We start from the raw sequence: 21,708 nt of genomic DNA on the forward strand, positions 1-21,708 counted from the left end.
TTCTTCTTCTTCTTCTTCTTCTTCTTCTTCTTCTTCTTCTTCTTCTTCTTCTTCTTCTTTGTTTTTTTTCAAGACAGGGTTTCTCTGTGTAGCCTTGTCTGTCCTGGAACTCACTCTGTAGACCAGGCTAGCCTCGAACTCAGAAATCTGCCTGCCTCTGCCTCCCAAGTGCTGGGATTAAAGGCATGTGCCACCACTGCCCGGCTGTTTTTTTGTTTTGTTTTGTTTTGGGGGTGGGGGGGAGTTGAATTCTTCAAAGTCAAAAGGTCCAGAGCACTTTTCTGGGTCAAACAGAGAGCATGCATCAATATTTTGAGAGTACAAAATCCTAGCAAGTTGACATCTAAGAACTGAGCCCACAAATACGCTTGGCCTTGCTTTGATATCAAGGGACTGGGAGTAGCCCAGATGCCGATCGTCTCTGGACTAGGAATTACTTATGGCACATTCAAGGATGGGATATTAAGACGCTTCCTAAAATAAAGGGGCAGTTTTACATATCCTGAGCTGGCGTAGTGTAGTGGTTTAAATGAGAAGGACTCCTATAGACAGTAACTAAGAGTCTCAGATACTGCACAAAGAGCGAGGAAACTAACAGTCAAACAAGTTGCAGAATTAAGAATGTACTCTAAGAGCCAGGGAGTAGGGGATGGGGTGTGCATGCCTTTAGTCCTAGCACTCAGGAGGCAAACGCATGCAGATCTCTGATTTTAATGCCAGCCAGGTCTACTGAGTGAGTTCCAGGACAGTCAAGGCTACAAGAGAAACCCTGTCTCAAAAAACAAAACAGAACAAAACAGAATGTACGAGTTGTTTATTAGAAAGATAAAGGGGTATACTTTCTCTTTATCTTTTTTTTTTTTTTTTTTTTGGTTTTTCCGAGACAGGGTTTCTCTGTGTAGCTCTGGCTGTCCTGGAACTCACTCTGTAGACCAGGCTGGCCTCGAACTCAGAAATCCGCCTGCTTCTTCCTCCCAAGTGCTGGGATTAAAGGCATTCGCCACCACTGCCTGGCATACTTTATCTTTTTAAGATACTGAAGCAAAGTAAAGCAAGGCATAGTGGCAACTGGAGAGCCTTGGCAGGTGGTTTACACATTCAAGGCCAGCCTAGGACAAAGCACAGTGAGATCCTGTCTTAGTTACTGTTCTATTTCTGTGAAAAGATACCATGACCATGGCAACTTTAAAAAATCATTTAATTGGGGGCTTGCTTACATTTTCAGAGAGTTAGTTCACGGTCATCACAGTGGGAAGCAGGGTAGCAGACAGACAGGCTTGGTGCAGGGGCAATAGCTAAGAACTCACATCTATCCGTAAGTCAGAGGCAGAGAAAGAGAAACTGAATCTGGCATAGCCTTGGAACATCAAAGCTCACCCCCAGCAACACACCTCTTCCAAGGCCACACCTCCTAATTCTTCCTAAAAAGCTTCACCAACTGGGAACCCAATATTCAAATATATGAGCCTATGGTACCCATTCCCATTCAAACCACCATAAACCCCTGTCTCAAAACAAAAATAAAACCAAGTATTTACACTGAGCTAAGATGGTAGGTTAGCTGGTAAAATGTTTCCCTTACATGCATAAAGCCCTGGTTTCTGTCCCAGGGCACAATTGCAAACACACATCTAGACACTTAAGAGGTTGAAGCAGAAAGGTCAGAAGTCCAGGATTACCCTTGAGTTTGAGACCAGCCTGGGATATATGAAACACTGGAGAGAAAGTAAGGATAGAAGAGAATGGGGGAGGGGGGGAATAAAGTATTCAATGTCTTTGTATCAAAATAACAAGATGGGGTTTCTACAGCAAGATTACACGTTATTAGTAAAGTTGGGTAATGAGCACATAGAGGAGAATTTTATATTCTTTGTCTGTCTCTGTATATATCTGTTTATATTTCTACTAAGAAAGTGGGGAATGCCTCTCCCCTTCATTGCATCATACACCCTGCTACAGTGTCCTCATGGCTAATTTTGGTACACACACACACACACACAGCTCTCTACAACCCTCACCTCTTCCTGATTTCTGTCTCTCCAGCCCTTCAGAATCCCAACCCAGCACCTTCTGAGCCATCCCAGCCTGAGGCACACCAACCGCAGGCTAGCTACATCATCTTCCCTTGTGGCTCCTCGCTTACAGCACATGCTCGTGAAGTCTGGCAGAGCTGACCAGGGCTCATCCTGAACTGTAGGGCAGGTAGAGAATGGGAAGAGAGAAAGTGCAAGGTGTTCCAAGAGTTGTAACTCAGCCAGGCATTTTCCTCATTCTTTGTCATTAGCTCACGCCTTTCCTGATTTGCTCATATCTCCACAGAGCATTTGAAAGGAGTACCACCTAGAACACTTGATTTAGTGTGTGCATGTACACCCCCCCAACACACACACACCAAACCACCACAGACAAGCATTTCTAGAGCTCTCTGACCACCCTGCCTAATGGGTGAGCCTCACTAGTCAGTGAGAGTGCTGGAGAGAAGGTTCATTAGGTAAGAGCTGCTCTTGCAGAGAATCTGAGTTTAGTTCCCAACACCCAGGTCAGACTGCTCAAAGCCACCTGTAACTTCAGCACCAGAGGATCTAACACTATATGCATAATCAAAAATAAAGAAAAATAGCATTTTTTTAAAAACTACAAGGTGGATATCTCAGGAGGAAGAATGACACCTAAGTTCCTGCTAGTCTCCACATGTGCACACATGTACCACAGGTACACATGCATCCACATGGAACCACAAACACATACACACACCTGTGTACATACATGCAAAATTCTCTCAGGATATAACTTGATAATGTACATTAAAAGAAAATAATAGTTTAAGAAAAAAAGCAAATAAATGGTCCTGCTTTGTGCTCACAGATCTGAGGTGAGGCCCATTCTAATGTCAGATAGAACCTCTAGCAAAGTACCCATTGATGTTGGGAGCATATATGGGGTGTGACTACTTGTGTCATGTTCCAGGTGGCAAAGACAGGAAGCCCCTTCTAGAGGTAAGCCCCGCAGTGACCTGAGGACCTCTCTGTAGTCTCCCCTTCCTGAAGGTTCTGCTACCTCCCAAGAGTACGTGAGCATCAGTGGAAGAAGGAAGCATTCAAAGAACATGAAGGAGAAAGATGTTCTGTGACTGGAAGTGAGGTCTGAGCAGACTCATGCAGAAGGGGTGTAAGAACAAGGATCGGACGGTGGGGACCAGAGAACTGAAGGAGCTAAGGGTACACTCAGTTTTAGCTGTCATAGACTTGGGACTCAGACAGACATACAAAAAGGAGGAGAGGCAAAGACAGCAGTGGATCCCAGAGCTCCTCGATGCCAGGCATGGTGGCGTGGGACCCTAAAGGCTTTTCCAGTCCCACACCCTCCTTACAGCTTCCCTTTCCTACCTGGTGTCAAGGCTAGGGCAAGGTCTATTCTCCACCCACAAGAACATTCTTGAATAAAAAATTCTCAGAAAAATGCAGAATGAACTGACTAATAGTCACCTGACCCTCTGGAAAGTCCCAGGTAGAGTTCAAATGAGTGTCATGATCTACCCATGCTTGCTAGCCAATAGATTTAAAGATCGATCAATATGCTTAGCCAATAAGTTTGAACTATAACCTTGCTGATGTAACCTGTGCCCCTAAAAAGTATAAAAAATGCTTGTGATAGCCATTCAGGGTCACCTTCTAGTCACTCACCTTGAGGAACTAATTAAAGGTCGATTCCAATGTACCAGAAAATAAACCTCTTGCTCTTGTATCGAAAGTAAGTACCACTGACCGAGGGTCAGGGTCTTATATTGGCCCACATCTGTATAATCCCAGGACTAGGGAGGCTGAGGTAAGAAGATCCCAAGTTTAAACCTAGCAGGAGCTTCATAGAAAAACCCTGATTCAGGAAAACAAATGTTCTCAAGGAAGGGGAAGGTTTGTAGAGGAGAGTTGCCACCCTCTGACTGGCTTCACCTGCCCATCACCATTATCTGGAAGTCACTGAAACAAGTCCCCACTGCACAACAGACTTGCTTTCTTGTTCATTCATGCTCCCACTCACTCCATAGCAGCTACTCAGGGTCTACAAAAGCTAAAGAACTGTGCTACAAAAGTACTGTGCTAAAAACCCAGGGACCCAAAGAGTTTGTGATTTGACGGAACTTCCCACTCTTGACATTTACACACTGTTATTTTGACCCTCTGGGGACAAGGAAAGGAGAGCAAAAAGCGGCTATGCTAATATAGGACCACTAAAAATCAAAGCCCCTCACCACATTCACTGTCTGAAGTGCTTGAAGAAAGCTGAGGAATTCGGCAGGGTGCTCCTTATGAGTCGGCATGACACAGAGCTTCCTCCACCCAGGGTGGCTCTCACTGTGCAGGAAGCCAGGAAGATGTGTAGTACTACAATGCCTTGGTTGTCATTGACTACATCTGCAATTAACTAAAATGCAAATGGCTGGGACACCCGTGAGGGATTTTTTTTCTCAATTAAATAATTTGAAGTGCTCTCACTTTTAATCTGGATCTTTGAAGTGGGAAGATCCACCTTTAATCTGGGCCACACCTTCTGCCCCGCCTATATAAAGGACATGGAAGAAGGCAGCTTGCTCTGAATGGCAAGCCTATACCTTCACTGGTATTGCAGTCTACTGCTTCAGAATTCTGTTGTATACAGAAGACTAGCTGAGACAGAAGAGTCACATGAACTGAACAACTACTGTATGGTAAGACTCTCTGTTGGTAGACAGCCATCAGTGGAGTGGCTGAACCACAGCCTATAAGCTATTCTAATAAATTCCCTTTATGCATATATAGTCTAGTGTGTGTGTGTGTGTGTGTGTGTGTGTGTGTGTGTGTATTCCTGACTAATAAAACTACCATGATGAGTACTAACTATCAGCTTGACAGAAGTTAGAGTCACCTGAGTAATGGGCCTCATGTCTATGGGGAATTATCTTTCTTTTTTAAGATTCATTTATTTATTTATTTTATATATTTGTGAATACACTGTAGCTGTCTTCAGACACACCAGAAGAGGGCATCGGATCCTATTACAGATGGTTGTGAGCCACCATGTAGTTGCTGGGAATTGAACTCAGGACCTCTGGAAGAGCAGTCAGTGCTCTTAACCACTGAGCCATCTCTCCAGCCCCAGGAATTATCTTGATTACATTTATGGAAGGAGACCTGCCCACTGTAGGTGGCACCATTCCCTAGTAAGGAGATTTGAACTATATTAAGAGCTAAGAAGCTGGTCCAGTGAGATGGCTCAGCTAGTAGACATACTTGCCTCTAAGCCTAATGACCAGATACACATTGGAAGGAGAGAACTGACTCCCACAAGTTCCCTTCTGAGCTTAACATGTGTACTGTGTGTGACATGTGTACATGTGTGCACAAATACAAACACATACAATGTAAATTAATACAGTGTAATAATTTTTTAAACGTATCAGGAAACTGAGCTGAATACTTGAAAACATGCATTCATCACCCTGATTCCTGACTGTGGATGTGATAAGACCTATGAGCTTTTAAGATGCTGCTACCCTGACTCCCTGCCATGGTGGACTACACCCTGAACTGTGAGCTAAAATAGACTCTTTCTTCCTCACATTGTTTTGTCAGAGTGTTTTATCATAGCAACAGGAAAAGAAACTAAGACAGTGTGGATGTCAATCTATTTGCTCAGAGTCCTTTTCTTTACAACAGCTGGGGCAATTCAATGAAGAGAAAGGTCCTGGGCCGTGACACCTTCCCCAAGTGCTCACCGATGTGGGGTGGGTGGGATGCCCCTTCACACCAGGCATCTGGACCCTCTAACTGTTCTTCACTTTACCCTCTCTGTCCCTGGCCCTCTGGTACCTCTTAATCTGTTTACCGCTGTCATTCAGAAATGTTTGGGGTCACCTCTGCCTCCAGGGAGGCCTGGGAAGACTTCTCAAGGGTCCCATGCCCCAAGAGCCGGCTATTCTCTGAATCCGAGTTAGCCCCGCAAGTTTAAGCAACAAGTCTAAAGATTAACATTAATCCCTCTAACAGGCGGGACTGCGCACAGTTTATTTTTATTTTGCATCTATACATCTTAAAGAATTTCCTGAAATAATCATGGATTCCACTAGTAGGAAGGAAAGAAAACTTTTTGCTTGTTTGTTTGTTTTTGTTTTGGAGACAGGATTTCTCTGTGTAGCCCTGGCTGTCCTGGAACTTGCTCTGTAGACCAGGCTGTCCTCGAACTCACAGAGATCTGCCTGCCTCTCCTTCCAAGTGCTGGGGTTAAAAGTGGGCGCCACCACAGCCCAGCTTCTGTTTTTATTTTCTGTTTTTGTTTTTTGAGAAAACAGTCTTAAGGACTGCTTTAAAAAAAAAATGTCTGAAGCTGAGAACAGGGCTCACTGCACAGCATGTTCAATCCCGGAGCAGAAAAATAACCCTGTAATTGACACCTTCATAACCTCAGGAAAGCCTGCCAGTTTGCCTCCAGCCTCTCACTCTGCCTCGTCTACATGCTGCAATGCTGCCCCTGTTTCTTCTTTCTTCCACTTAGCAGCACAGGCCTCAGAGCTATAATCCCATCCCAATAACTCTGGCCATCAGCATCACTTCAGAAAAGGCTGGAAGCCAGAGCCTTCTTGCTGCCCCAAGGCAAACAGTTCAGGAAGGAAGCTGGAGTTGAAAAAGAGTGATTGTGTATCTTCACGTGAGAGCTAAACCTTATCAAAATAAAAGCAGGGTCACAGTAGTCCACGTCCCCCAGATGTAGACCCAAGGGATTTCACAGACCCTTCAGACTGGCTCTCCCAACCCACAGTTCCCGTGAGGTAGTCCGGTTCATTCTCCAGCTCACCCCAGGATGGCAGAGGATTGGGCACAGGAACACAGATTGCCTGAGAGGCCTCCAGGCGTTACTTCACTCTGATGCTTGCCCTATGGTCCTGAGGGTGTGGTATGACAGGCAGCAGAATTGACAGTTGAGAACAAGCGAGACCTCAGGATGCAGCCAGCCAAAGTGCTTTGCTGTAGGGAGCTGGGCTATTTCCGTCTTGCCCTAGTTAGGGGCTCTTCTCCCAGTGCTGTTTCATAATCACAGGTCCTTTGACATTTTGTGATGTGACATCCTTGGAACACAGCCGAAAATAACCTTGGTTTTTTCCCCCATGCTTTGGGAGCCTTCAGGATGCAGTAGGGTGAGGCACTAAAGCCTGTAGCTGTAGAGATCCTGACGTCACCACTGCCACTTGTCTTAACAGCAGCTACATCTGCTGCTTGGCACACAGGATAGGTTGGAAGAATGTCTCAACATTCTCCATAAGGACGAGGTCATACCGACACAAGTGAGGCCTGGGGAAACCAAAGACCCTCGTCAGTGAGCTATCACAAACCTCCCAGTCTAGTCAGGTAAGCTTCATCACCTCCTCACAGTATGGACTTGTAGAGCAGCTGTTTCTAATGCAATGGCAAATGGCTCCTGTGGTGATTTGAATAAGCTCAGCCCAAAGGGAGTGGCACTATTAGGAGGTGTGGTCTTGTTTAAGTAGGTGTGGCTTTGTTGGAAAGATGTGTCACTGTGTAGGTGGGCTCAATGCCCAAGCTCCACCCAGTTCAAATCACTCTCAGCACCAGTGTCTTCCATAGTCCTACCAGGATGGCCCATTAAGCCCCAGTTAAAGCATTCCATTGCTTCCCAAATCTGAAGCTCCAAAATTCACATTCCTCCAAACAAAAACATGGTCAGGCCTATCAAAGCAATACCTCAGTCCCTGGTACCAACTTCTATCTTAGTTAAGGTTTCATTGCTGTGAAGAGACACCATGACCAAGGCAACTCTTATAAAGGACAACATTTAATTGGGTTGGCTTACAGTTTTAGAGGTTCAGTCCATCATCATGACATGAAGCATAGTAGCATGCAGGTAGACATGGTGCTGGAGGAGCTGAGAGTTCTACATCTTGATCTTAAAGCAGTCAAGAGGAGACTCTGTCTTCCTCAGGCAGCCAGGAGGAGGCTCTCTTCTGCACTCAGTGGAACTTAAGCATAGGATCTTAAAGCCCACCCCACAGTGACATACCTCCTCCAATAAGGCCACATGTCCTAATAGTGCCACTTCCCATGGGCGAAGCATATTCAAATCTCCACAGCTAGGGAAGGCAGTCACACACAAGGAAGTAGGGTGTGAAATCCGACTCAATTCTACTCCACTCCCTTGTTAAAGATTTATTTTACTTTACGTGTACGAGTGTTCTGCCTGCATGTGTGTATGTATACCTGGTGTATGCCTGGCCCTGTGCAGGTCAGATGAGGGCATCAGGTTCCTGTACAGCTGGAGTTTCTAGATGGTTGTAAGGCACTGTGTATGCACTAGGAATCTAATCCAGGTTCTCTACCTGACTCTGGATCCTCCTGTCTGTATTTTGCCAGTGCTAGGACTGTAAATCACTACACTCTGGTTCTTCCTTTTTTGTTTTTTAAATGTGGTCTGGATAAGTTTCCCAGGTTTGTCTTGAACTCATGTAGACTCTTCAGTTCTTAAACCTTTGATTCTCCCCCTCAGCTTCCAGACCAACTAGAAATACAGGTGTGTACCACCAGGCCCAGCAATAAATAAATAATCAATCAATTAATTAAAAGCTCCTGATTTAAGATATAGTGAATACCTTCTTAAAGAATCTTGTATTACTAAATATTTTTGCAGTACCCTAAATTTTTAAGTAAAAGAAATTCATCACTTTGGAGGCTGAGGCAGGAGAATTGTCACAGGTTTGAGGCCAGCCTGGGCTACCTTGTAAGACTGTATCTCAGAAAGAAAAAAAGGGGGGGGCTAGAGAAGGAAAGGAGGGAGGCAACAGGAGCCTGTCAGAGCTGCCTGTGACTCACCTGTCTGGATGGGCTAGGGACCGCAGCTTCACCCGCAGAACCCTGAGCTTGTACTTTGGGCCCACCACAGACCTTGTGGAGAACAACAAGGAAATTTCTGCCACTTTATCCAGATCTCGATTAAATCTTGCAAGGAGGCTCACTTGGTGGTACTTCTGGAATGCAGACGGCTCACTGGAAGGAAGAAATGACATTTTAAAATGAATATATAGAATGTAAGATGAATATATATATATTCATCTAAAATGAATATGATATAGGTTGCTAATGAAAGAAAGCGGCTTCCAGCCTCCAGGACTGGTCCCTTTGCATACCCAAGCTGACTTTCATGAGCAAAGGTCCCTGACTCCATAGGACTGCCTAAACGAAGCTACTGACCTGCAAAATGGCACTTCAGACATGTGCTACTGTGACTATTTACTGTGTTCAAGATAGTGTCCGTGTCTCTGGGCACATTGCCACAGCTGCTATGGGATCCAAGTTCTCCATGAGGTAGGGTTTGTATGCAGCAGTTCAGTGACAAAGCCAGCTCAGAGCTCTTAGGGCCCTGCCACACCCCATGAAGCCTTAGGTGATGTTCCAGTGGGGCTGGGGTAGCAAACACCCATGGAACCCCCTAAGCCCAATCTGAGGTCTACGTCTGTAGCCAATCCACTGCCCCAAACCCAGGTCCTTGTCGGTTATCTGTGGCTTCCTTTCCCAGCTTGGCAGAGAAACAAAAACAGTGCAGAGACTCCCCAGAGAGAGGCGCCTGAGCATCACTGGAGTCTCAGGTTGTGATGCACTGGATGTTGCCAACAAAATTGGGATCATCTAAATTAAGTCCAGCTGCAAATTCAATTACTATTTTTTTAAAAAATGAAATGGCAAAGAACGTGCATTGAAGACGTCAGGGCTCCAACGTTCTCTCCTCTTCCCCGTCTCGTAATACCGGATCGAACTGGGAGAGCAACTTGATCAACGGCAGAGGGTTTACATGAATGAACCATAGTTCTTACCATTCAGTCTGCCTCAGGTCTCCATCTTGAATCTGCTTTTCCCTTTCTTAAAATTTAGCTCTTAATAGACAACCGTTTTAAATTACATTTATTATTTCTCTTTCTCTCCCACCCCACCTCCCATGTGTCCAGGTGTGTGCACGCCATGACACAATGCAGGCCAGAGGACATCTTCTGGAAATAGGCTCTCCCTTTCCACTATGACAGGTCGTCAGGGCTGAGCAGCCAATGGTGTTGCTCGCTGAACCAACTCACTGGTCCCAGGCCTTAATCCTGATCAAAATGTGAAGGCAAGAAGATAAGGCTAGTGAGTTCAAGACCAGCCTGGATTACATGTGGCCTGTCTCAAAACAAACAAGAAGATGTTTCAAAATTCAAATTTAGGGATTTACAGCTGGCCAACATTCACTTGGTAAAAATAAAGTCTCTCAGCTGTATGTAAAAGAGACACGAAAGCAGTTTACTGGTATGAACACCCAAATCTTGTCAGAGCCCTGTCCTGCCCCTTCATGTGTGTGACTGCACAGTGTCCTCCAGATTCCTTGGGTGCTGTATGTTCTGAAAGCCTGGATTTCAGGTCAGTTCTCCATTTTGGTCCCCTCACCTCAGCTCAAAGCCCATGAACCACCTAAGGCTGGTTCCTCAAGATGTCCTCATTATAGCTGCCCTTCCAGAAAACACGAGCCCACTGCGGACATGGGGATATCGGATCAGAAACAAATCCATGGGGAACCCTAAAAAATGCCACTGCTCACATATGTAACTCAGGATCACTTGCCAGGGGCAGTGCCCTCCAGACTGGGCTGGGCTCTTGAGAGACATGAGTGTCAATCATTACTGAAGAAATGGCTGCCGAGACTTGCCTACAGGTTACCTGATGGAGGTACTTTCTCAATTAGGGTTCTCTCTTCCCCAATGATCCTGGCCTACGTCAGGATGACAAAAACTAAGCAGCACAAGCATCTTCAGGCTAGTGTGCAGATCAGTGACAGAGCGTGGACTCTCCATGATGAAGGTCCATGGGCTTTGGTGATATCATGGAAAACATAGCTACTTCCAAGATCAAGGCCCTGGGTCCAGTTCCCAGCACCAAAAATAAACAAACAAAGCCACCTCCAAGCCATCCGCCCACACATACTAGTTGCCTACAATGAGCCACAAAGCAATTTCCAGTTGCCCATGACCTTCTGTTTAGTGTTTAATGCATGTGGTCCATCACCTCAAAGACACAGGAGACACTGCACATTTGAATAAATGAGCCTCACATTCTTTTCCTTAAGTAAAGAGCATCTCTCCAACTTCCCCCGATTAGAAAAATGACAGAATAAAGTATTAATACATACATATTAATATATGTACATACAACATAAACCATACACATAAATATACACTTAAAGAAATTTGAAAATTAGGGCCAGTGATGGAGCACACATTTGAAGTCCCTGCAATCGGGAAGCTGAGGCAGGAGGATCATGTGTTTAAAGCCAATCTAGAATACATAGCAAGAACTTGTCCCCAAATAAGTGAATAAACAAACCAACAAATAAATGAATAAATTTTTAATAAATTTTCTGTGTTTAAAAATTAATATTATTTGTATTGACAAGTCATAATTATATGCATTTATGGGGTGTGGATTAAAGTTCTGATCTATGCGTATAGTGTGAAATGCTTATGTCTGCACAGTCTTATAGGTGTTTGTATGTATTAGATGTTTGTCTGTATGTCTGTCTGTGTACCACATGTACATGTCTGATGCCTTTGGAGAACAGAAGAGGGCATTGGATGCTCTGGAACTGTAGTTATGGTTGGCTGTGAGCCACCACATGGGTTTTGGGAACTGAGCAAGGGTCCTCTGGAAGAACAATCAGTGCTTTTAACTGCTGGGCATCTCTCCAGTCCCGTTTGGTTTTTGAGACAGGGCTTACTATATAAGTCTAACTGGACGTAGACTCCCTGTATAGACCAGGCTGGCCTCACAAGTGCCGCAAGACTCCTGCCCCTGCCTCCCAAGCGATGTGATTACAGTGCAGTCCATCATCGCAGCTAAACCAGCGCTGCCCTTTATGGCTTGAACTTAGAGAAGGTGTGGATGGTTTATTATTATTAACCATTTAATTCCTAGAAATGAAAACAGAAGGAAGAAAAGTGACAATAAGCAAGAGGGACACAGAGAGAAGACACGCAGAAGAGAAGAGGGAAGGGTGGAGGGAGGATGAGAGAGCCATGGTACTGACTGAACTCACAGCATGCAGAGGCAAGCCTACGGACAGCAGTGTTTCCTCTGCCTCCTGTAGCACAGAGAATGGTAGCAGCCGCTAAGGAGAAGAGCGTCTGAGCCAGAAAACACAAACTCAGAGCCTAACTTACTGATCAATTTTGGATTCTGTGATATTTCCATCTTCGTCTCTCAGTTTGATTGTAATGAACCCTCTTCTTACGCTCTTGTTCCAAGATACGATGTCCACAAAATAATGATACACTGTAAAATGGGGAGAGAAGCCCATAAGAGGGGAACCCTGGTGCTCCCCAGGAGGGTCGGGTCTGGGCCAAGATCCCTTTCTCCCTATCTAGAGTTTCAAGAATGACCTTGAACTTCACACACACACACATACCCCACCTCTGTTTCCCAGATGCAAGAATTATAGGTGTGTGCCACTACACTGGACCACAGCTTTCCTATTGTTTCTTGCTCTTCTCTTTGGTACAGATGACAAGAGTGACAGCCATCAGTGCTGGCCAGTGACCATGGGCAGGACCATGGAAGCCTGTCTCATAGTCTGGCAGACATGTTCAACCTTTTGACTCTTCTGCAGAGTTAATGCTAGAGAACCCTATAATCAAGTTAACAACAACAAAAAAAAAAACCCACAAAATTATCTCTGATGTTTTAAATGACCTTACTATCATTTTGGGTTGGGTTGTTCTTGCAGATAGTGGTCTAATTCAATGTTTTCCTGACATTACTTCTCAACACACCAGTATCACTTTGGGAGAGCTTTACACTGTACTGTGGTGGAATGTTTGGTTTTAAAAATCATTGTCTGAAGGCTGGCAAGATGGCTCCCTGCAAAGGCACTTACTGACAATTCTGAAAACCTGAATTCGATTCCTGGAGCCCCCTTGACACAAGGAGAGAATGAATTCCTTCAAGCTGTCCTCTAACCTCCACCCACAGGCTATTCCAGACCCCCCACACACACACACACACAAACGTGCACATGCATGTGCACATACATACACATACACACATGCACACATGCACACACATACATATATACATACACACACACACACACAGAGTTAAAAAACTGAATTGTTGACTTGAGTTTTATTTGTAAAAGGACCAATGTTCGACTCCTAGCTTCCACATGGTGACTCAGAGTGACTCTCACTCACTGAAGGGATCTAGAACTCTCTTGTGACATCTGCGGGTACTGAGCACATGGCACACATGCAGGCAAAATACCCATGCACACAAAACAGAGAAATAAGTTTTTGGTTTTTCTGGTTCTTGTTTTTATTTAGATAGGGTTTCCCCTGTGTAGCTTTGGCTGTCCTGGAACTCACTCTGTAGACCAGGCTAGCCTTGAACTCAGAGACCCACCTGCCTCCGCCTCTTGATTGCTGGGATTAAAGGTGTGCACCATCACTGCCCAGAAGATAAAACAGTTTTTAAGAAGCAATTAAAGGAATTCTAGCTTGTGATTAGAACAGAGTTTCAAGAATTTTCTGATACACTTTCTGCCAGTTTGCTCTGCTTATTCATGCAAAGCAATATACTCACTGATTATTATAAAATTAGAATGATGGTCAGCTCTGTAAAACACCAATGATGTCCTGTATCAAGCAGTATCAGGTGTTTAGCCAAACATTAGCTCCTTATGGAAAATAAGCAGGCACATCTATCTCATCAGAATACATGTGCTGTTGTCCTTAATAAATGGTAAAATTATACATATATGCCAAATAATTATTTTAAAATAATTTTCTTTATGATTTATTTTTAGTAAATATTTTATTTCTGTATTGGTTTTATACATCTATATATCTGGGGGTGTTTGAAATATTCACAGGCTGACTCCCTGGGAGCCCACGGGCCACTCTGGTCAGAAAAACAGGTACGCTAACACCAGCTCTTTACCTTGCCCTCAGCTGTCCCAACTCCAATCACCCCGTCCCATCCCTGTCTCTACAGCAGACCACCTGCTGCTGAGGGCTCCCCTTCTCCTCCTGCTGCAATCTTTAGGGGACTACACAGGTCTTCCCCTCCTGACCTCCTTTCCCTCAACTCCAGCAGGCATGTCCTGGGATCCCACAGGCCTTTCCTGCCAGGGAAACAGGTAGGCTAACTGCAGATCTTTACCTCTCCTTCCGTCCCTCCAAGTCCACTCCCTGTCTCCCCATCTCATCCCCAGCTCTGCAGCAGAAACTGCTAACCAAGCAAATGGAAAACCTAAGTGGCCTTTTTGTCCTTAGTTACCCTAATGTAACATGGAAAATGGATACACAAAGAAATATTTTTTGTGTCATGTTCAAAGCCTTATTAACACTTTGCCTGAAATAGGTCATTTGCCTGATCCATTTGTCAAAGCAGCCAATTCCAAATTAAGGAAGCTTTGGTGTAGGCTGACAATATTCTTGTATTTTATTTTAGATTGTAAGCTTAATGGCAAGAAATTATATCAATAGTTGGGCTTTTTATGTAGCAACCATTGCTGTATACTTTTAATAAATATTCATAATTATTCAAAAAAATAAAAAAATAAAAATGTCAAATCACTGCTTTAGGAATCAGTGGGATTAACAGTAAAAACGTCCATCTTACAAAAATAATCTACAGATTCAGTGAAAATCACATCAAAATTTCAGCAAAATTATTTGAAGATCTTGATAGGACAATTTTCAGCTTCCTATGGAAACACACAAACACCCCAGGATCAGGATAAGAGCTAGATGTGGTGGTGCACACCTTTAATCCTAGTTCTTGGGAGGCAAGAGTCAGGCAGATCTCCGAGTTCAAGGCCAGCCTTGTCTACAGATTGAGTTCCAGGACAGCCAAGATTACACAGAGAAACCCTGTCTTGAAAAACAAAACAACAACAACAACACAAGCAAAACATACAAAAACAGATGGCTAAAATCTGAATATTCAGTTAATTAAAAGAACTGCTAGAGGGATCACCATCCATAATTTCAAGCTTTACTACAGAGCTATAGGAACAAAACAGCATGACACTGGCACCAAAACAGACACACTGACCAAAGGAATCAAGTTGAAGATCAAGACGTAAGTACTTTCACCTATGGAGACCTGATTTTTGATAAAGAGGCCAGAAATACACACTGGAGAAAAAAAGACAGCATCTTCAACAAATGGTGCTGGTCAAACCAGATATCAGCATGTAGAAGAATGCAAATAAATCCATATTCATCACCCTGCATAAAATGAACTCCAAATGGATCAAAGACCTCAATATAAAACCAGATACACTGAACCTAATGTAAGATAAAGTGGAGAATAGCCTTGAACTCATTAACACTTGTTGTGGATTAGGTCTTTTTTTTCTTTTTCTTTTTCTTTTTCCTTTTTCTTTTTTTGTTTTGTATTATTATTATTATTATTATTATTATTATTATTATTATTTTCCGAGACAGGGTTTCTCTGTATAGCCCTGGCTATCCTGGAACTCACTCTGTAGACCAGGCTGGCCTCGAACTCAGAAATCCGCCTGCCTCTGCCTCCCAAGTGCTGGGATTAAAGGTGTGCGCCACCACCGCCCAGTGGAATACAGGTTTTAGTAAGTAATAAGTAATAACTCAGGAATATCAAAGAGGAGTGTTAGCCATTTGGAGGTTTGGAGGTGGCCCAACCATTGAGCTGTTTAAGGCATATTAAAATATAAAGGCTGCTCCCACTTTTCATTTGGGAACCCAGAACACACCACCGCGGTTGATTTAAGTACCGTAACTGGGTTCAGCTACAGACACAGGAGGGGACTTTCTGCACAGAACACTGTTAGCACAGGCACTAAGATCAACAATTAACAAATGTGATCTCATGAAACTGAGAAGCTTCAGCATGGCAATGACACTGTCATCTGGACAAAGCAGACTACAGAACGGGAAAAGATTTTTTTTTTTTTACCAACTCCACATCCAATATACAAAATGCATAAAGAACTCAAGAAGAAAATAGGTATCAATTTAAAAATTGGGGTACAGATCTAAATAGAATTCTCAATAGAAGAAAGTGGTTAAGAAGTATTTAAAATGTTTAACATCCTTAGTTATCAGAGAAATGCAAATCAAAACTACTTTGACATTTTCCTTCTTACACCTGTCAGAAGTGACAAGCTTATGCTGTCAGGATGTGTCAGAAGCTCAGGCTGGTGAGGTGTGGAATTAGAACACTCATTCACTGCTTGTGGGACCACAAACCAATACACCTCTATGGGAACAGTGTGATGGCTCCTCAGGAAGATGGGACTCAATCTACCTCGAGATCCAGCTACATCACGCTAAGGCATATACCCAAAGGCCGCTTCACCCTACCTCAAGGACACTTACTCAACTGTGTTCATTGCTCCTCTATACATAACAGCCAGAAAGTTGAAACAACCAAGATGCCCCTCAACACAAAAATGGGTAAAGAAAATGTGGTACATTTGCACAATGGAATATTACTCAGCTGTTAACACAAAATAACATCATGAAATTTGGAAGCAAATGGAACTAGAAAGAAATCATTCTGAGTAACAAAATTCCAGACCAGAAAGACAATTATGGTATGTGTTTACTTCTATGTGGATATTGGTTGTTAAGTGATGATAGCAAGCTTCAATCCATACAGCCACCGAGGGTAGGTATAGAGTAAGGGACTAAAGCAACAGGTACATCTCATTAGGAAAGGGAAATAAAATAGATAGGTATGGCTGGAGAGGGATGGAATGGGAGGATCAAGTGGAGAAGGGGAGGGGAGAGAGGGATGAAGCAGGGAATATGGGGAAAACAACTAAAATAAATTAAACTACACATATTATCAAATGAAAGGAAGAAGGAAGAGAAGGAAGAAGAAAGAAAGGAAGGAAGGAAGGAAGGAAGGAAGGAAGGAAGGAAGGAAGGAAGGAAGAAAGGAAGGAAGAAAGAAAGAAAGGAGGAAAGAGAGAGAAGAAAGGAAGGTAGCAAGCAAGGGAGGAAGGAAGCAAGCAATGTTCACAGGCCAACGGCCTGTAAATAGCAGGCTCAAGAAGGCCCAGTGTAGGTCAGAATTGATTCACGTACAGAATCCACTTGTTTGTCCCTGATCCCAGCCTCATATCTCTTAGAAACAATTTCCTGGATGACAGCCCAGTGATGACAGTGACTGTGCTGGGATGCTGACACTCTGGCTTAGCTTTACTTCAGTCCTAATAACCTAGACAGCAGGTGTGATTGGCTCCATTTACCAAACTGGCCTGTGACACTCAGAAGGGAGAAGAAACTTGACCAAGGTCACACAAGTGTTCCGGACAGAAGCTGTGTTGCTCTCGGGCCTTTGAGCTCCATAGCTCTATCTAGCATAGTCCTCATTCTCCAGGAAGCACCCAGAAAGCTGAGACTCTGTCCTCTCCAGAATGCCAGGGTCATACAGTACACACAACACAGTTACCACTCACTGCAGTATGGTTTTGTCTCAGCCGTGTCAAAGAACGCCTTTGTCATCGGAGGATCTCTGTCCCATAAGTACTCTTTCCAGTTGTCGGCATAGTAGCCTACAAAACAAGTCAGAAACACCAATCAGTATTGTATAAACATGAAAGCCACAGAGGAAGCGAGAACAGTTCCTTACGTTTGTAACAACTCCCTCCTGCTCCACCTCCAGTCCCCACTACAATGACTGAGGCCGAGAAGGGCCATGGAGAACATCTTATCACACTCTCCCCTCTTGCTGGCTGTCCCCATCCTAAGAACTGGGGTGCAGAATGACTCTACTGTGACTTCTCCCCTTACTGTGTCCTCGGTAGCTAGGTGGGGAACCAGAGCAGACACACTGGTCATGTGGCTAGTTTTCAGCAATGCCTTCATTTTCAACATTAAGCCAGATTGAGACCCATACTTAAAGCAGCACCGCTATTGCAGAGCAACAGGGTCTTGTTAGTCTTATTCTGAAAATGGAGTCTTAGACATGCAAAGCGTGCTGTACTCGTTACCACACGATTCTCTCCCTCCCTCCCTCCCTCCCTCTCTCTCTCTCTCTCTACTGCTAGAAATCATTTCAGGGTCTGAAGCATGCTAGGCAGGCAATCTACTGCTGAGCTGTAGCCAGAGTCCTTCCGTTTTACTTTTTATTTTGATACAAAGTCTAGCTGGCCTTGAACCCATGTGGAGGGATTATTTTGTTTTTGTTTTTAATATAGTTTTGGAGATAGGACCTTCCTCATACTCACCTTGCCAAATGCCTAGGATTATAGGCCTGTCAGGGGTCTCAGAGGCCCAGGGTTAGGCCTGTGGGGGGGGGTCTCAAAGGCCCAGGGTTAGGCCTGTTGGGGGTCTCAGAGGCCCAGGGTTAGGCCTGTTGGGGGTCTCACAGGCCCAGGGTTTTCTTGAAAAATTAAACTGGAGCTGATGAAGTGCATAGGTCACGGGCTCGATGTGCAATTGTGTCACTGAGCAGATAAATGTCTCCCACCAGGCCAATGCCTGAAGGAGACACATCTGAACTCTGCCCAGTGAAGCCTCTTTCTGTCTGTCTGGAAAATGGCTTTTAATCACCCACCAATCCTGAAGTCCTAACTACTTATAATACTTCCTCTACTTCTATGGAAAACACCTCAGTGGTCTCTATGGTGCCTTGTGTGTGGATTCAGGAGCCAGAATGTAGAGGGAAAGCATTCAGAGACACAACTTGTTGAAAGAGATCAGTCTGCAAGGCTCAGCCCTGGGCCTGGTCTCCAGCTCACTGGACTTCCCCTAGCAGAGAGGCTAGGCAGATGGTAACTGTCGTTTCTTTTGGCTTTGGTTTGTGTGTGTGTGTGTGTGTGTGTGTGTGTGTGTGTGTGTGTGTCTGTGTGTGTGTGTCTGTGTCTGTGTCTGTGTCTGTGTGTGTCTGTGTATGTTTTGTGTGTGTGTTATTTTAATATTGTTCTTGAAAATAGGGTCGTTCTCTTTAGCCAAGACTACCCATAGACTCAACTATCCCTGCTAACCTGTCATGCCCTAAGCTAATACACTCTGTAGTTCAGAGAACAAGTTGGCTAGGAAAAGCTGGTTATAATGTTTAGCATGTGGTACACTCTTGCAATGCCTGCTACTCTGGAGACTGTGGGAAGAAAGTCTCAAGGTCATTGCTAGCCTGGGCTACAAAGTAAACTCAACCCAGCCTAAGCAAAATAGAAAGACCTTATGTCAAATACTAACTAAATAAAACTGATTATCTAAAAACTTGAGTAAATACAATTTGAGGCAAATTTCAGAGGGCAAATGACTCTGGGAACTGAAAACGAATTAACTGTGCATTAGAGATGGGAACTTAGGTGGCTTACCCAGGCGGGGACAGGACACAACTTGCCCAGCACCACAGCTGACACACTTGCCGTTCCTGTAATCCCGATAGGAGTCACAGGGATAGGCCGTGATGGAGCAGTTATTTTGCAGGGATGCAAGGTACAGGAAGACGGACATCTGGTGGTCACACTTGAAGTACTTTATACCTTGATTATAAAGGAACCAAGAGCAGTTGCAGCATTTACCAGAAAAGCACGGTTCACATTTTATACAATCACACCACAGCTTCCGAGTTCTCAACTCCACCTAATCCTAGGAGAACCGCAGACAGGGATTCACTGTGACCAGTGCAAGGTGGAAAGTAAATCATATACGGGTGATTGTCATAACAAAGGCAAACCTGGGGGTGCAGGGCTGGAGAGGATGCTCGGTGCTTCAGGGTGCTTGCTGCTCTTCCAGAGGACCCCAGTTCAGTTTCAGCACACACACTGGCAGCTCACAACTGCCTGTAACTCTAGCTCCCCGGGATCCAATGCCCTCTTTTGGCCTCCACAGACACTCATGCACAAATGCTCACACACACACACACACTTTAAAAAGAAGGGAGGTGGAGAGCTGACAGTGCTTGCTTAGTATGCACAAGACACTAAATTCAATCTCTAGCATTACTAAAAGGGAGGGCTGCAGAGATGGCTCTGTACAAGCATGAACACCTGGGTTTGGATCATCATCACACTGGAAAACCCAGCAGCACGGGTCTGTGACCCTGGCCCTGGAGATGTAGAGACAAGTGGCTCCCAGGGGGTTGCTAGGCAACCAGTCTAGCTTAGACAGGGAGGTTCATGTTCCATAAGAGACTCTGCCTCAAAAACCAATATGAGGAATGACTAAAGAAACCATCCTCTGGCCTCTACACATGTATGCACAGGGACAAGGACTCGTAGGCCAATCACCCCCACTCATGCATATATATATATATATATATATATATATATATATATATATATATTACCATCCAATGTTTGAGCAACAGATTATCCTCACCGTATTTATACTTGATGAAATTCAGGACTCAGGGCCACCCCCAAATACTACTGACTTAAAGGAGGCTGAGGAGCTGGGACCACTCCTTGCCCCCAGTACACCTGTGAATCTGAAGGACTTCAAAGCTCTGGTCTAATTGGTAAGGTCGCTGCACAGACTAAGTAACTACTGTGTTCATTACTCAAGTTGACAACCATGCTCGCAGACAGTGCTACTCAAAAGGTCACCAGAAAGTGACTTTCCATCAAAATCATTATCCAAAGAGTAACTCAGGGCCAGCAAGATGGCTGAACAAGCAAAGACACTTGTCATCAAGACTGATGACCTGAATTCCAACCCTGGGTCCCACATGGTGGAAGGAGCTAACTGAGTTCCACAAGCTATTTTCTAACGTCTGGGCACACCTGACCACACACATACATCTTTTAAAAAATGTAATAAAAATCTAAATTAGTCATTAATTTTTTCCTTATCTATTATTTAGAGGAAGAGTGAAACAAAACAGGCCTTGGTCGTGAATTTGCCTTACTATTTGGGAAATCGTTAACAGAAACAAAATTTGAAAAGTCAACGTAAAGACCCATTATGAACATATCCACTCTGATAAACCTATTCTGTTACCTAACCTCCCACCCCGATACAGATTCCCAGGTTGTTTGAGACAGGATCTCAATGTGTTAAACTAGCCCCAACCCCATAGTCCTCCTCCCTCTGCCTCTTGAGTGCTAGAATCCCAGGAGTACACCAACACATCCGGCCAGCTTTTGAGCTCCCAAAAAACTGACCATTCACCATTAAATATCAACATTAGTTCTAATCAAGAACTACTTTCTAGGTGTGGAGAGTTGTCTCAGTGATTAAGAGCACTTAACTGTTCTTGCTGTTCTTCCCAAGGACCTGTGTTTAGTTCCTAACACCCATAGCAGGCAACTCACAGCTACCTGTAACTCCAGCTCTAGAGAATCTGACCCCCTCCTCTGGCCTGTGAGGATTCCACACACACACACACAGACACACACACAGAGACACACACACAGACACACACACACACATAGATACACACATATACATAAATAATTTTTAATCATTTTAAAAAATATTGTTCTCTCCTTTATAGAATAACTGTAGTTCCTTTGTAAATGAGGCCTACTTCAGTCACTGTTGTAGACTCTAGAAGGCTGCCAGGCATATGTCTACTAGAGTGTGGTAGATGGTGAGAAAGCATAATTTACACTATTCCGCTGAGTGTTGGAACCTCTTCCTACTCAGAGTTAAAATGAAAGTTATGTGAGGAGTTTCTGAAATCTGTCACTGGCCAGCACTGA

General features: G+C 44.2%; 1 protein-coding gene across 1 annotated transcript; it reads right to left on the minus strand.

Annotated features, from left to right (window-relative positions):
- Positions 1–6,976: 6,976 nt before the first annotated feature.
- LOC114616063 (lipase member H-like) lies at positions 6,977–20,580 on the minus strand. The gene is made up of 6 exons (XM_028761603.1): positions 20,565–20,580; positions 19,378–19,545; positions 17,512–17,607; positions 12,224–12,335; positions 8,856–9,029; positions 6,977–7,322 (listed from the first exon to the last, which is right to left on the minus strand). Exons 1-6 carry the CDS (start codon positions 20,578–20,580, stop codon positions 7,235–7,237), a joined length of 654 nt encoding a protein of 217 aa, XP_028617436.1. The 3' UTR covers positions 6,977–7,234.
- Positions 20,581–21,708: the final 1,128 nt, after the last annotated feature.

Source organism: Grammomys surdaster, unplaced genomic scaffold (assembly GCF_004785775.1).
Source record: "Grammomys surdaster isolate TR1022 unplaced genomic scaffold, NIH_TR_1.0 250296, whole genome shotgun sequence".
In the NCBI taxonomy this organism is placed as follows: Eukaryota; Metazoa; Chordata; class Mammalia; order Rodentia; family Muridae; genus Grammomys; species Grammomys surdaster.